Genomic DNA, 17,224 nt, shown 5'->3' with positions numbered 1-17,224 from the left:
TCTGTCTGCATTCTCATACAGCTTGTCAGACTTAACTGTCAGCCATCTCTAGCCAACTGATTGCGCAACATCACCACCACTATTATTTCCTGCCTTAACCCATGGGCATTACTGCAGTGTGCTAGGCCCCAAGACTTCGAACACAGGGTCTTATTAACCCTTAGATCTATGCATGGACCTTGTAGTCTTGATCCCTGTTGAACCAGAGAAGGGAAGGCATTCTTAGTCAGAGAATGGTAAATAGTGAAGTTACAGAGACAAATTTGAGAAGAGGGGAATGAAGGAAGAGGAGTAATAGGGTGTCTGGGCAATGAAACATTAATTAAGATTAGAAGAACTGTCTTCTTTGAGCTGCAAAGACTTAAGTTGTGATTGTACTTGGTAATACTCAGAAACCCTGGCTGGACCTTTTAAAAGCAGTGGGATGGTTTAGAGGCAGTAGTTCTCAACCTGTGGGTCACAACCCCTTATGGGTTGAATGACCCTTTCACAGGGGTCACATATCAGATCTCCTGCATATCGGGTGTTCACATTATGATCCATAACAGTAGCAACATTTCGATTATGAAGTAGAAACAGAAATAATTTTATGGTTGGGGATCTGAAGAACTGTGTTAAAGGGTCACAGCCCCAGGAAGGTTGAGAATCAGTGGCTCATGGTAAAGCTTCTACCACCCATGAGTTCCCCAACCTCAGAGTAAGTTACAGTTTGTAAAGAAGAAGCAGAAGTTAGCAACTTATTCTAAAATAGTGTCATGTAATATTAATTGTGAAGTACTTTGAAGTGGGAATGGAAACGCGATTGATGGCTTCCTACTTTGTTGCTTGTGATTTGGTTTTCAGAAGACTTGTTTAGTTTTTTATGTATATGTTTATGTGTCTGTAAGTTTATGTACACTCACGATGTGTGTAGCCTGCAGAGCCAGAGGGCGTCACGTCTATTGGAGTTGAAGTTAGAGGTGATTGTAACCTCCTGATTGTGGCTGCTGAGAACCAAACTTAGCTCATCCTCTCTGAGAGTTGTATTAACCTGAAATGTCTCTCCAGTTCTGCTGCTATGATGTTAAGCAGGTTGATGGCTTGTTTTAGTTCTTAGTTGTTAATTTGATGGATCTCAGTTTTTTATTTTGTTCTAAATTCTTTGGATTTTGTGGCGGAAATACCAGAATGAAATGATTTTACCTGGAAACTTACTTAATGCAGGAAAGGTTGTAGGTAAAGTCAATGGAGAAAGAAAGGCCTTATATATTATATATATATTATATAGGTGCCAGGTACTCAGGCATTTGGTGCTGTAACTGAACTTTCCCTTGAGGTTACTAATAATACTGTTTATCTTTAGAAAGGACTTCTTTAGATGGTACAACTTGCTATAAGTATTTAAGATATTGGTGTGAAGCTGCCCTCTTAACAAAAAATCATGGTATACTTATAATTTTCATCAATTACAAAAACTTAGTGTGTGTGTGCATTCTTGTATTGGAGCACATTGGAAGACCGCTTGGAAAGGCAGTTTTCTTTGTACCACTTGGATTCTAGGGATACAGTTTGAGTCGGGGTCAGGCCTAAGGACAGCTTCACCCACTAGGCCTGCTGCCAACCCCGTGGAATACATAAATCAATTTTTTTAGGCTTTCTGAAAAAAGGATCCATGAAGAATTTTAATTCCTTATTTAGCATTGTATCAAATAAGAGGTAGGAATCCATTTTGCACATGTACATTAGTCTTCCTGAAAGAAGTTGATTCAGAACCTTTTTAATCTTTTTAATCATTTTTGTATTTTTAATCATTTTTGTATTTTTATTCCTTATGTGTAAAAATTGGGATAAAAGAATAAATGTCTTCTTCATAAAAATTGTTTAGGGAAAAAAAGGCAGAGCTAGAGATAACTCTGGTTAGGCAGTCCTTGAGCGCTGGTTAGGCAGTCCTTGAGCACTGGTTAGGCAGTCCTTGAGCGCGCCTTCCTGTCCCCGTCCCCGTCCCTCCGTCCCCCGTCCCCCCTCCACAGACAGACAGACAGACAGTCAGACAGACAAGCGCCCGTACACAGACTTTCCCTCTTACCTTTTGTTGTTCACTTATACCAACAGTCATTTTCGTAGTGTGAATGCTCTATTCTTGTCCTGATATTTTAGAGATGATTTTGTTATTATTTATTATAAAAGATTAATATCCTATCCAGTTATTCATAGTTTGACTCAAGTAGCCCAAGTATAATAACTTAGTACATTTTGTCTTCTAAAAAGAAGTCTCTCTGTACTTTGATTCAGTGTTACTCTGTTTTAAAGAACTTCAGTTTTTAAGTCAGATTTCAGCTAATCCTATTAAATATTTAAGAGTTGGTGATATAGTATGTAATATGTATTTTCATCTTTCATGAATAGTTCAACAAAATGAATAAAATGTGTTAAATTCATTCTCTGTTTAACCAAGATGACTTTGGAGGCTAAAATTCAAATTCAAACAATCTTTACTTCATATTGTCCTCCTCTACCACACATCAGTGTAAATTAATTAGGTTTGTACAGTCTTTAATTGAATAAAACACATTACCCAGTGTTGTTTTCTTGGCCAGAATGTTTACTAATATTCAGATTATGTACAATATTTAAAGTAGCTCTAAAATTAGACTTTTTTTTTTACGCAGACAGAAAAAAAGTTACTGTAGACAGAAGTCTTTAGTTGGGCTAATTCTTTAAAAGGGCAAAAAGTGAAATTTGAAGTTATGACTTAGAGTGGGTGATGGAAGTAAGAAGAATGAAAAGGAAGGAAAGGATGAAGCTGAAGAGAGACTAGACAGGCAATGAAGAGAGGCTGGTGGGAGAGAAGAGGAGAGGAGAGAGAGAGAGACAGCCAACAGGTGCAGACATGCCCAAAAGGAGACTGGAGGTGAAGTGGATGAAAGGTCTTATTAGGCACTCACGCTGGGAACACCGTGGTTCTGTGTCTAGTACTACCCTCAAGAACACGAGGACTTAAGAGATCCAAATTCTAGCCCTAGTTCTTTGTGTTACCTCGGAGAAGTCAGCTAACTTATCTGGGGATCAGATTTCTTATCTGTAAAATGTAGACAGAGTAGGGGATCTTTAACATCTGAAAGTCTATAACTTTGGCGATGAGTAACTGGCAAATACCCGCCTATTGGAAGTTTTCATCTACAGCTGACTTTAAGACACTGTAGAAGTAGAGATTAATTAAGCACCTGAGCTTAGGAGCCTTTTCAATTTTACTGCTATTTCCCTAGCACCTACTATGATATTTGCCACATACTGGGCACCTAGGAAATGTGTTAGGGAAATTACCATCTTGATGGATTTATTATGGGCGGCACCCACAGCAGCTCTAGGAAAACTATGATTGAGGGAGGGCATCAGCTGGTTTTTAAACTTTCTTCCTTTTTGTCCCAGATTTAGAGAAAATGACAGTAGGCAGTAGCATTCTTCAAGTCACAAACAGTAGTGTGTCTAGACACAGATGAAATAGTGACAAGACCTTATGTTTGCTAGGCCACTCCTTCCATGTCCCTTAAACTGTGAGGTGGACAGCTTTCAGCTAGCTCTCAGTGCACTCTCTGAGCTCTTTGTGATGCCAGAAGACAAGTTTTGCAGAGGTTTGGCAAAAGTACAGTGTATGTAGTACTCTATCTCTGTGAAGGGCATAGACTCAGGCTCTTCAGGTCCTTGAAATGCTTAGACCCAAAACTAAGACCATAAGGAAAAATATCTTAAATCCCCAGCACTAAAGTCATTTTCTGATGAGTTGTCTTTTTTCTTTAATTTACCTTCTAAAATAAGTTTGATTGACCAGTGTATCAAATAGTTAGCATGCTGAAAACAAAGCACCAAACCCGTGGCTCAGAAAGTTGGAGGGAAGGAGGCATTCATAGACAGCTAGGATGGGGACCTAAGCATGCTACAGACCTGCGAGAGAGAAAGAGAGGAAGATAAGCATGGATAGAATGTTAACTCTCCATTCTGAAGCTCAGAATAATTCATATTCTACACCATCTGAAAATAGTGAGCATGTCAAACATTTAAAAAATAAGTTTGTCCAATTTGATTAATATTTTTGAATTTTATACCCGAATGGCAAAAACATACTTTAAAAGTATGCCTATAGAACATGTCTATTCATATCTCTGGCCCCAGATGTGCTTGAAAAATATAGGGTCATTATACTTTGAAACATTTTTAAATCATACCAATTTTTTAAAATTATACCTATATCAGATTAGGGTTTTCTTTTTAACAGTTGCTAAATACTATATATTGGGTTTGTAAAAATTGTTACATTACAAAATATGTATTAATAAAAAATTTCTCTAAAATGCATTTACAAAGGTTAATATAATATTAAAGATCCTATGACAAAGTGGGAATGATTGTCTTTTCTATGTACCTTAATTATAAATTAAAACACACAATATTGCAGAATTTCTTAATGGCATATTTGCATGTTCTAGTTTCACAAATATGCCCTTAATGAATTTGAGAACAAGATCCATTTGTATTATGTAACATTTTATTTGTCATAATTATTTACATAATTTATTATAAAATAGAAATATGAAAAATACAAAAACATAATCAAAATATTAAATTTCAGACTAAAACTTTTGTTTAAAATTAGAGTCCATTTGCAGTGAGTTGAATGTTAGGTCATTTTAAAATGTTTTAAATCGCCAACTCCAGAAGATGGATACCAATTTCATTCCTGATGGCAATGAATTTCCTTCTTCTGAATTTTCTTATTAGGTGCACTAGGCCTTCCAATGAGGGGGATGAGCAACAATACCCCTCAGTTAAATCGCAGCTTATCCCAAGGCACTCAGTTACCGAGCCACGTCACGCCAACAACAGGGGTACCAACAATGTCACTTCACACGCCTCCGTCTCCAAGCAGGTATTTATTGACAGACAGAATACTTTCAGAATGTATTTCTGTAGAATAAGCAAGCTTTTAAATTTTTAGTATGGTCATTAACTACTTGATTTTCTGGTTCAGTGCCTTGCACTCAGAAAACAATACCTATGCTCATTTTATTCATTGCAAAGTAATGATAGCATCTTGATCTTGAAGCTAAGCTAGTTGTCATCTGAATGGATCAAGGTTTAATTGCCTCCTGGGGAGCTTTCACCAAAAGCTGTACACCTCTTCCCTAAAGAGGTTCAGTTTAAAATGACTCCCAGATAACTGCATTCCTGGCTTGCTCCCTCACCACACGGCTTTTGTTTAGTTACAGTAAAAGAAAGCAGATAACATAGATTATGTATGTTATTAATATCAAGAGGACAGAATAATTTGAACTTTGAATGAAATTATTCTAAATATATATGTGGAAAACATTTATAATTTATATTGTAGTTGTCCCAATAGCTAGTTGTCTTTTATGATGGCACCTTTTCTAGTTCCACTATAAAGTTAGGAATACAGCTGGAATGTATGTTTGAAATTGTAGGGGTTAGAGCAATTGATTGACTATAGAGAATTTTACTGAGTGATTGTAGAGAGCTTATTTAGTATAATGGACTTCTTTTTCAGGGGTATTTTGCCTATGAATCCTAGGAATATGATGAACCACTCCCAGGTTGGTCAGGGCATTGGAATTCCTAGCAGAACAAATAGCATGAGCAGTTCAGGGTTAGGTAGCCCCAACAGAAGCTCGCCAAGCATAATCTGTATGCCAAAGCAGCAGCCTTCTCGACAGCCTTTTACTGTGAACAGGTAAGATGTTTATTGATACTGCATATAATTGTCTTTTGGGGGAATCTTCAGGCTTGCCTTTTCATGTGCAATGCTTTGTTTTTGAGTTGTGGCTTCTGTCTCGTAGGTGTGTTTTAATTGTATGTTTGTGAACAAAGTTATTACCTATCATAATTCTTAACCCTCCGCAGACTCAGAACATACTCTCTTAGAAAAGATGGTTTTTATTTTACATAACATGTTAAATCTTTTTGTTGATGTGGTATTGGGTTGTCACCAGGCACATTTTTATTGTTTTATCCTTTTATTATTAAGTAAAGTTTATTCATTGTATGCTAAGAGTTCTGGGTTTATGAATGTGACTGGAGGAAACATGTTGGGTTATTGCTGCCACGCTTTAGTTATGCATTGTTTAGATGTTTGCTGAGCTAAAACACTCTGGGTACTTACTGAGGAGACACTTCATAGTTATATGGAGACTATTTCAAAACAGTACTCTTCTAAATTTTATGTCTAGAGATTCAAAACAAAAAAGCTGGTGTTTTTCTTTCTATTTTGTACTGTACGAATAAGAACAGTGATTCATTTTGCTAGTATATTGAAGCTGTTTGGGTAACATGAGAGTTATGTCTGAAATGTAAAGCTTTCTTGCAAAGCAACATAAGTTTGAGCCACATGTCATGTATGTTTATACTTAGTTTCCATGAAAACTATGGAGTAAGAGAAAGGACACTCGTGTAGTTGTTGCTGTCTTCCACCTTGCTTCCTTCTTGTCAGTCTGCACTGAAGTGGGTGCTTAGCATACTTCCTGCTCAGCCTTTGTCCCACGAACTCCAGTTATTTTACGTAGGCTCAACAGTATCCCTTAATTTCATTTAAGTTTTTAAGAAATTATTTGCAACATGTTATTGCAACTCTTGGATAGCTTAACTGTATTGCTTAGGCTTTATTGCATCATTTTGGAGTTTTGTTCATTAAATATATTTTTAAATGTTTACTTTCCAGTATTCTCACATTTTAATTATTCAAAAATACTTTGCATAAAATGTCACTGTAATAAAACTCTTATTTTCTGCTTATGTCTATTCCTTATAATTTTTTTTTTTTTTTTTTTACTATCAAATGGCTTCAGTTGAGTACTAAATGAGGGTGCCTATACAGCCAACAGCTCTAGTATTATAGGAAAAAATGTTTGTTGACTTGCTAACTTTGCTCTTGGATGTTGTTCTATTAGCTGCCTAGCTTAACAAAAGGTGGCTAGTTCTACTGAATTAGGCAGAAAAGTTAGAGTTGTCATCTCCAGATACTTAGTCCTGGTCTGCACTGCCATACTAACCTATGAGAAGACTATTTAATGGTAAAGTTTCTTTGTAGAATCTTTATTAATAATCCTTACTGACATCCTTAATTATCTGGTCTTCCTTTGAATGTAGTTTATTTTTATTGTTTTGCTTAGGTTTGTACAAAAAGCAAAAAAGGAGTTGTTTATAATTATTTGCAAACCAAGTTATATATTAATTCAAAATTGAGAGTACTATAGGGAGCTTTTTTGTTTGTTTAGTAGATGAAAGCTAAGCTCTATTTAAGATATAAATGATGAGTTTTAGAACACTGAATTCAGTTTTTTAAGTACCTGATCAATTTAATTCAGGTCAGTTCAACATTTATTGAATACCTTGTAAATCTTAACACCAGGGGGCAGAGAATGAACAAGACATAGACTCACAGGCAAGAATAGTTGGGAAAAATGTGTTGTAAAGAGAAGACTTGCACTGAAAAGCAAGCTTTCTAAGTCAGGAAGGAAATCAAGAGCTGAGGAGGGTACTCTTTAACCTAGCTGCGCACTGTTGAGGTAGGTGCGATTGTCAAGCAAAGCAGCACACCAGCAACCTCAGTGGCACTCTGCATCTCCATTCTTCGCCATTTAGAACTAAGTTTCTTTTTCGGTTTTTAAAATTAATTTGTTTAAATTGTTTGATTCTTTCTTGTTCATTGAAGAATTTTAGGAAAAAATTTAAATTAAAATATTTTACTCTCAAATTAGCATTGGTTTTGAAACATATTACTGCTTTATATGAGGAGACCCAAAGTATATATACTTTTATTTTTTTCATCTCAAAGTTAGTGTTCTTACTGTATATCTAAAATTATTTTCTATGTACCCAGTATGTCTGGATTTGGAATGAACAGGAATCAGGCATTTGGAATGAATAACTCCTTGTCAAGTAACATTTTTAATGGAACAGGTAAGCTGACTCTGGAGCTAGTGCCCTAATGAAGTATAGTACAATTCTGAAATGCAAGCAGGTCAGCGTACTGGCCTTGGAACAGTAGCAGGACTTTACTGTTTTAAATAGAATTTACTTTAGTGAGAAACTGTTAGGGATAGGATTTAACTAAACAGCAGAGAGTAATTTAAATGTTTTTCCCCCCAACTTGGCCTTACAATATAGTATTTTGTAGTGTAATCGCAGAATTATTTTCTCCCATCTAAAGAGAGTAAATACTAATTTGGACTATATTTGTGTCTTAGAATCTTTTTTTTTTTTTTCCTTCAAAATGTTTCCTGTCCTTTGCCCCATCACCGAGGAAAAATAGTGTACACTAGGTTGGGTGGTAGGACATTCTGATTTTTTGATCCTCAGATTAAAGAGAATCTGTCAATCATATGAAGCACTTACCATTTTTAAAAATAACTTTAATGAAAATGTTTACATTTAATCCTTACAAATTTTGATCCAGTATTATCTATAAGATTGAGCCAGCTAGAAAGTAACTTGATTTTTGGCAAAAACTAAAGTCTGTTGGTTTCTTTTAGCAACTGCTTTAGCAGGAACTAATCGGAGTGGTAGGTATTGCTGGTTTAATTTGCCTCTAGGTGCTTTGGTGATGAGAAAATAAGGGGTGTTGCCATGATTGTAGGACCAGAATTAGTGTTACTGGGCTCTGTGTACGTGAAGGTGGCGGTGAAGGGAGAGGCTCTAAGGTACAGCATGCATATGCTGCATGAGAAGACCTAAAGGAAACCTTTTTGTAGCTATAGGCTTTTAGTGTCTGAGTGTTCTGGTGGTTTGTTGAACAGCTGAAGTGGACCAGCCAAGATTAAAACCATTGAAAGAAATGGAAGACTTTAATCATTTAAGTAGTATATCCATTTCTTTCAATGGAAGCTTTTAAGCATTTAAATATTACTGTATTCTGGGTGTGACTTTAAAACCTGTCAACTTTGTAATTCTTACAACAAAGTTGTATACTCCATTGCCTTTAAAGAGTACACTTTTTCATACCTAGTATGTCAAGTCTGGCTGCCTCTCACATTTCAACTGAATAATTAATGGTTTTATACGCTACTGTAAAGTTTCAAAAATTTAAAATTCTTAGATTTTATACTGGAAAAATTATTTTCAAGACTTAAGTTTATAGTTGGAAAATTATAAATTGTTGGCTAAAATATATTCTAACCTAATACATGACAATTTAAAATTAGACATGGGAAGATCTAAGGATATGTATTACAAGCTAATTTTTACTTGGAGAAGATTACAAATAGTCATAATTTGAGAGATACTAACTTATAAATTAAAACAGTAAATAAGATTTTAGTTTCTTTTGCTTTACATATATTGTATTTTAATGGAAATCTTAAAAGATAATTTGTGAGAAGTGGTTTATAATTACCTTTACACTTGTAATTTTAAATTATCATCTTCCTTGGTGTATTAATACAGTCTTTTTGTTTTAATAAAGTTACTTGTAGGATAGTAGTTATACTTTTAGTTGCGAAAATTTTCGGAAAAATGAAAATTAATTGAAAAAACGGCCTCAAAACTATACATACTTATAAAACAAGGCAAAACATAAAGAAATACAGTTAAATTGTAGGTAGGAAATTAAGTGATTCACAATTAGAACACAAAAGGTTGAGGGAAAAATAATTAAAATAGCCAAAATAGAGAAGTTGGGTTACATGTTTATGTCTAATGGTAGCAGTATAATTTAAAACAAAAATATATCTTTATTCAGTATATTTATTGAGCGCCTACTGTGTAACAGGCAATATAAACTTCTGGGTTTTGATCATTCCTATATTCCCCACCTACTCCTGGTACATAGGAGGAGTCCATCCTTGCATGGAGCTAACAGACACATGCATGTGTACACATTTTTGTCTCAAACTAAAGTATACAGGGCAGAAGTCCTCAGGGCTTCTCTATCTGCTGTTTGCCTTAAAGTCTTTCTGGACACTTGCAAGAGGTAATGTCATCGTTGTATCTTATAGTTGAAGTGCTACATAATCTAGATATTGCCCCATCCAGTTGTGATGAGAAGAACAATTATAGCTAAACAGTGTCTTTCCTGTTCCCTAACAAGCTCTGAGGTTTATTGCCCTCTTCTAACACAGGGAACTAATGTACAGCCCCTCTCTTTATGTCTACATCTTTAGACTTGGGTATTTTAAGATGCTGGCTGCATATTGCTTTCAGTTATTAGGTAATTAATTCCCTGACGCAGAATCAGTCCACAGAATCCACAGCATGGTGTCCACTGTCAGGTTCCTATCACACAGTCGGCACTATTAAGGAAGAAGACACTGTTGTTTCAGATGAGGTGTTCGGCTTTTATAATCTCATTGTAAGTGTTTGTGGAATCAGTAACTAGTGTGATCTCTTATCATTTAGATGGCAGTGAAAATGTGACAGGATTGGACCTTTCAGATTTCCCAGCATTAGCAGACCGAAATAGAAGGGAAGGAAGTGGCAACCCAACTCCATTAATAAACCCCTTGGCTGGAAGAGCGCCTTACGGTAATTAAATTTTTAGTGATGGCCAATTAAAGGTTACAGTCATGCGTACTACACACATACCTGTCTGTGTGCGCATGCTTGTGTGTATTTATGCTGTCAAACTAGGTTAGCATTATTTTGTCAGAATTCATAATTTGAAAATTGGTTTGTCTTTCCTTGTATCCACCATAGCAAAGTTGAGTGGTAAACTTTAGTTCAGAAATCTATACTTGATTTCAGTGCTATTCAGAAGTTATTTCTTCTGTTCTGTGTGCTTTGGTTTATTATATGTGATTAATTTCATGGCTTGGCTTTTGTTATTTGGCCCCACCTTTAAGAGAATATATCCCTGGTAATTAATAATAACCACATTGAAGTATCTCTCTAAGTGAAGATTTCTCTAAATTCATACCGGGGCTGGAAAATTCCTTTCAGAAGGAGGGTAGTCTGAGAGCACTTACTTAGATAGAGCATTTAGCATCACTTTTAGCTTTTGGCCACTGTGTGCCAGCACCAGCTATACTACCATCCATGTGGCACACATGTCTGCATACTGGCAAGTGCCCTCTTTTAAGCCTTTGAGAACCAGTGCTTATGATTTTGTATTTTTATAGATTCTTGGCTATGATTAGTATTCCCAGTCACTCTTTTCTACAATCTCTAGAAGTTAAGAGATTTGGTTAGTAGAGCCTGAATATCAGTGTTAAGAAAACCATACGCAGTGACAGAATAACAGCTGAGACAAAAACTTCTGTGATATCAGCATAGCTAGACTATTGTTTCTTGTGGGTGAGGTCTGGTAGAGGCTGGTATCAAGACAATAATTAGATGAGTTTATTCATCAGTTATTTTAAAATAAAGCCAATATTTTCTCCATAATCAAGAGTTTCAAGTTCCGTACTTCTGGATATGAATAAAAATAATGTGTGAAGGAAAAACTTGTATTGATCATAATTTTAAACCTTCTGAATCTGTTTTCCCAAAATAAGAGCGTGTCCCGTGCCCTGAAGTTGCGTGCCTAGCTGCTTGCTTCTCAGTTCAGACGCTAATGTTCTTAACCTTTCCCCATAGGTCCTTTCTTTCATCCCTTTAAACACTCCCGTTGCTCTCCTTGGACCATCTCTAGTTTCTCCATTTTCTTCTTGAATTGTGGAGCCCCAAACTGGATTTTGTTCTCCAATAAGGGCCCGACTAATGACAAGTATAGTGGGAAGAATATTTCCCAGTTCTTGCATGTTTTACATCTGTAACATGGAGTCCAAGAAAATGAGAAATAAAGTGGAATTGTTTTATAATTGGTTGCAATTTGCTCACTTCTGTAAGTCACTTTTAAGTAGAATACTGACATGTTCTTTTAAATTTTATTATATTTATTTTCATTTGACAACTAACTGGTGTTTATTGCATCTAGTCAAATATTTAAAGCTAGCCTGTAAGCCAGCATTTTGAATATTATTACCAATATCAAATACTATTTTAAGCACCTATATAACATTAGATTGAAATTACAGAATTACCACTTGCTTTCCTCGTATTGCTTTATATGTTGCTTTTTTTCAGCAGTAAATCAAAATTTCATTCTTTATCATTATCCTGATTATTTTTTGAGTTATCTATTCACATGCTTTTTTAAAAAAGCTTTTGGTATATTGTGATGAGCAAAGTTAGCTTATTACATAGTTTATAAGACAATATCATAGATTCAATTACAGTTTTCTGGATTATTTTCATTACATAGTTGGAATGGTAACAAAACCTGCAAATGAGCAATCTCAAGACTTCTCAATACACAATGAAGACTTTCCAGCATTACCTGGCTCCAGCTATAAAGATCCAACGTCAAGTAATGACGACAGCAAATCTGTAAGTAGCTGAGAACCGTGTGTGTGTGAGTGGTGTAGTTTTTCCTTTAGACTTGCCTTCCACCAATAGCTACTGACTAGATGCTGCTACAGTTGAACACTGTAATAATCTAACTTCTGAAGAATGTAGAAAGCTTTATAACTTAGAAGATAGCCAATTTTTTTTTCCTATTTCATATAGGATTGCAAATTTCTGTTGAACTTGTCAGTTAATTTAGACTTTTATTGTAGTCCCTGTCAGCTGGATCCCAGTGAAGTTTGATAATATAGACTTCTAAGGAGCTGTGTTTTTCTTGAGTAAGTTTTCTCCTTGAAGAATCTTTATGCACATTTTTATACCTGTGTTGATTCAGCCAACTCAGCTTCTGATTTAACAAGTGTACAAATGTGTTTATTTCTTTCTATGTTCATGGCAAAGAGCTTTTTTTTTTCTTTCTTTTTTTTTCCTTTTTTTTTTCTTTTTTTTTCTTTTCTTTCTGGGCTTAAAGAAGATTGTTGGTTAAGGATGGAAATAAGTGTGAATTTTGAAAGGTTATACATTCCTAGTTTATCTTTGAGGTTGCTTTGGTAGTGTTTTTAGTACTGTAGTGTGTAATTTTTTCTGTAGAAGTGTGTATCCACAAAGCATAAAAACCTGAGAAAGACAAAGATATTTTTCATATTTTACCCCCTGTGCTCCATGACTGAGATTTTAAAAAAAAGAAAGAAAAGACCAATTTTCTCGAGATTTCTTGCCCTTTAAATATTCAGATGTAGACACAGAATTTATTTGTTTTCCATGAGGCAGTTACGGAGATGCAGTTTTTCAAGTAGAAAACAGGTAATTACTAGTAAATTAAATCTAATAGTGAATGACTAGCAAGGTGTTGATGAATTTAAACTTACATATTTAACACATCTAATGTCACACTTTCCTTTTTTCATGCTAGAATTTGAGTACATCGGGGAAGACGACTTCAAGTACAGATGGACCTAAATTCCCTGGAGATAAAAGTTCAACAACACAAAACAATAATCAGCAGAAAAAGGGGATCCAGGTGTTACCTGATGGTGGGACTCCATAAATATGTCAGAGATATTTTAAAGTACATTTTTCCTCTACTTTTCTTAATATAAAGAAAAAAATAACTTTTTTTTTTTAACCAGGTCGAGTTACTAACATTCCTCAAGGGATGGTGACGGACCAATTTGGAATGATTGGCCTGTTAACATTTATCAGGGCAGCAGAGACAGACCCAGGAATGGTACATCTTGCTTTAGGAAGTGACTTAACAACATTAGGCCTCAATCTGAACTCACCTGAGTAAGTTTTTTCTTCCATGTTTGTTCATATCTTCTAGCATATAATAGATTCTCATACTGTTACCTTTTTCTTTTGGAGACGTAGCCCAGGCAGGCATTGTAGGCATTATCATCCTGTATCCTTTGCCACCCCAGAGAGCCTCAGACTTGTAGCTAATCTCATCATCAGGCTGCTTGCTCCTGGGCCGTTCCTTCTAGCTAGCTCATAGATCACTGTCACTGAGAAATACCTGGGATCTGTCTACAAGGCCTTTGGGCCTGTCTCCAAGCTACATCTCTCTCCAGCCCATTGATCTAGTCAGTATTCGGAACTGTAGGCTCACCGTAAGGTTACCTTGTTGCCTGCTTTCTAACTATCACCGTTTCCCATGTCTCTCTTGTGGCTGCGACTTCTATATCATTTGATTCTATTGGGACGTGTCATTCTTTAGCTCTTCTGCCTTTCTCAGTGTTCTTATCTCCTCTTTGATGAGCTTACTTCCTTCTCACCATTAAATTTTATGATCAGTCATAATTGCTCACTTAGGCAACCTTGAACTGTCTGCCCTTCTCACCTCTAATCATACTTCCATCTCAGAGTCTGTATCTCTTATATCTGTTTGCTTCATTCTTGGCCATCTTCTTCTGGTTGGACTACAGAAAAGCATAATTTCATTCTCTGGTCTTGCTGCACACTCATGCTCAGGAGCTTAAAAGTGAGTCCAAAAATTTACAGATATACTCCTACCTATACTCCTACCGGATGACTTAATCCTTTCAGAACCTTTTGTTTGCTTTTGAGTGTGTTTGTGTTGGTTGGTTGGTTGGTTGGTTGGTTGGTTGGTTGGTTGGTTGGTTTTTTGCTGCTGTTATCCTATGTGACTGTTTTGCATTTCATCAAGCCAGTAATAGCATTTCCTCCTTCCAAAGCTCTATTAATGACCTGGCTTCTATTTCTACTTTACAAAGACAAGTGTAAGCAAATAGAAGAGGGCATTAACCTAGTCCTGCCACCAAACCTAATGACCTGCCACCAATCTAAATCTGACTTGCTCTTGCCAAAGTATTTGGTTCATGCTTCCTACTTAAAACTTTGTAAAAACTCATGAGGGTGAATCTGAACTTTTTCTTCTTTCCCTAGTGTTGGCATTCAAACCAGTGTTGTACTTAGTGGGCAAGTGCTCTACCCCTGAGCTCTGTTGTCACCCCAGCTCCCCCAGGACTTTGGAAATGGTCTTACTGGTGTATTCCAGGGTGGCTCCTTAACTAAGCACTCCTGTTCTGTCTGAGTGATGATATTACAGGCACATGCCATGACTTCCTTTCAACTTACAACATTTCTGTTTTGTCATTTCTAGTCAAATACAGAGAAACTTATTATTCCAGTTGTATCAAAATACATTATCTTGATTCAGCCGCCTTTGGGATATCACTTTGTTTTGTTTTTTTTTTTTTTTTTTCCAAGGCAGGGTTTCTCTGTGTAGCCCTGGCTGTCCTGGAACTCACTCTGTAGACCAGGCTGGCCTCAAATTCAGAAATCCACCTGCCTCTGCCTCCCACGTGCTGGGATTAAAGTCGTGCTCCACCCCGCCCGGCTGAAGTTATCACATTTTTAATTCATTTTTTTCTTTTTTTTTGAAGCAAACCATCTCAAATGAATTATTTTGATTTTTCTAATCTGTCTTTTCTCATTCTGTTAAACCCATTTTTGCTAGGATTCTCTTCCCACGATCCCACTAAACTGTTCCAGGAACATTACCACTTTCTCTCCCTGCTCATTCCTCATGTGATTTTGAGGATGTCATCTGTACCGGATAACATGGGCTCATCCCTCAGTTGCCCTTGCTCATACCACCTCTTCTTGACCTTTGGATTGTCCTCTTGATGATGTTATCTAGACTTGTGCTTTTAAGGATGACATAGATTGAAAATTCTAAACACATATTCCCAGACTTTTTTCTTGAACTAGCTAAATAGCTTTTTAAGATTTGGGTTATCCTACACTGTGTCTAAGGTTTCTTGGTCTTCATTAATACTTTGAGAAACTTGACATTGTTCTTAAGTCTCTCCTTTTCTCTCAGATGCAGCCCTCTCAAATAGATAGGCAATCCAATCATATTCTCATGAAATTGCTACCACTGTGGCTTGTTGCCTGAATAGTCTGCCAGTGTATCACAGCAGGGATTCTTGGTTTTCTTCTTGCACTTTTTGTACAGCTTTACGTAGCACTCAAGATACTTCTTTCTGTGCTCAGTACCAAGTACAGATTTGTTGTCCTAATGTAAAACTCCCTGAATATCAGCCCTGCAGTGTCCATATCATCCTGTTTCTTTCTTCTAACTCCACCTCAGAAGCTTTTCCCTTTGTTCACTGGCTGCCTTCCTCTGCCTCTCATGTCTTTGCTTTAGTTGTTCTAATATTTGCCTTGACTAATACAGTGTTCTACTAGGTAATTACTTGTGATTATTGCTCTCATATACTTGACTATTTGTTTACATCTAAGCTTGCCAAATCTGACTTAAACTGACCACCCTATTTAATCCATTATGCGAATTATCTGCCAGTGTCCAGTTAGTCATACGCTTAAACAGAAAGTAAGTTTTCCAGTATCAGCAGTCTTCATTTTGATCACTTCTTCAGAGCACTTTGAACAGTTCCAGGTGCCTAGAATAGGCAGTCACATACATGTTTAGTGAGTGCGAAACCTGCTCTTCATCAGTGCAGTTTTGAGTGTGGTGGACATGGAAAGTAATATAATTGGAGAGTAGTGTAGAAATGACTTAAAACATTGTTAATTACAGCTCATTTAAAGTAGACCATTTAAATTTTGTACGTGTGCGTGCGCGCGTGCACACATGCTGTGCTTTATATTCTATTGGTGGGATATTAAAGGTAGCACTCCTGTTATTTTTCTACTATAAAGTTACAAGAAATTCAAGAATGGGAACCAGGAAGGATGCTTATTTTTTATTTGAATTCTTTTTTTTCCCATTTTCCATTACATTAGAAATACAGTTTTTTACTTTGTTCGTTAAAGTGACTTCTTTTTTACTTGTTCAGAAATCTCTACCCCAAATTTGCATCACCCTGGGCTTCTTCACCTTGTCGACCTCAAGACATAGGTAAGAGAATCTGTTTGTGTTTAGAATTGTCTAAAAGGTACTTTCTAAGAATCAGTTAATAACACTCTTGTTTGTTGTTTTATTATGCAGACTTCCATGTTCCATCAGAGTATTTAACAAACATTCACATTAGGGATAAGGTGAGTGTAGCCTTCTGTTGTTGACATACATTTATCTACTGTCTTGGTACCACTTTTGGTTCAGATGGCATTGCTACTAGCAATCTTAGGGATGTGCTTCTATATGCCATTCACATGGATAATCATTTTATTAATAATATGCTATAGGTCTTATTTATTTTAAACAAAACAATGTTAGGAATGATAAAATATTTCCAGTGATTAATAATTGTAACCATAGTGAATGGAAATAAACTAACTTAAAAAAAATTGGGGATTCCCCTCCTGACATCCTTACTTTATGCCCTAACTCATAAGAGATTTTATTCAGTTAAAACATTTTTAATGGGAC

General features: G+C 36.1%; 1 protein-coding gene across 9 annotated transcripts in view; it reads left to right on the top strand.

Moving 5' to 3' along the window:
- Cnot2 (CCR4-NOT transcription complex subunit 2) overlaps positions 1 to 17,224 on the top strand; it is a 93,820-nt gene that overhangs the window by 67,593 nt on the left and 9,003 nt on the right. For 8 of the 9 annotated variants that reach the window (XM_076920268.1, XM_076920267.1, XM_076920272.1 and 5 more), the window contains 9 exons: positions 4,756 to 4,903; positions 5,543 to 5,725; positions 7,871 to 7,950; positions 10,384 to 10,509; positions 12,227 to 12,351; positions 13,280 to 13,400; positions 13,497 to 13,653; positions 16,692 to 16,753; positions 16,844 to 16,893. In XM_076920268.1, coding sequence (XP_076776383.1) covers positions 4,756 to 4,903; positions 5,543 to 5,725; positions 7,871 to 7,950; positions 10,384 to 10,509; positions 12,227 to 12,351; positions 13,280 to 13,400; positions 13,497 to 13,653; positions 16,692 to 16,753; positions 16,844 to 16,893 — 1,052 coding nt within the window. The remainder of the gene's footprint in view (positions 1 to 4,755; positions 4,904 to 5,542; positions 5,726 to 7,870; positions 7,951 to 10,383; positions 10,510 to 12,226; positions 12,352 to 13,279; positions 13,401 to 13,496; positions 13,654 to 16,691; positions 16,754 to 16,843; positions 16,894 to 17,224) is intronic. The other variant, XM_076920275.1, reaches the window with a different exon arrangement.

Source organism: Arvicanthis niloticus, chromosome 22 (assembly GCF_011762505.2).
Source record: "Arvicanthis niloticus isolate mArvNil1 chromosome 22, mArvNil1.pat.X, whole genome shotgun sequence".
NCBI lineage: Eukaryota > Metazoa > Chordata > Mammalia > Rodentia > Muridae > Arvicanthis > Arvicanthis niloticus.
The sequence above is the reverse complement of the archived record's forward strand: the minus strand, read 5'-3'. Positions and strand labels throughout refer to the sequence as shown.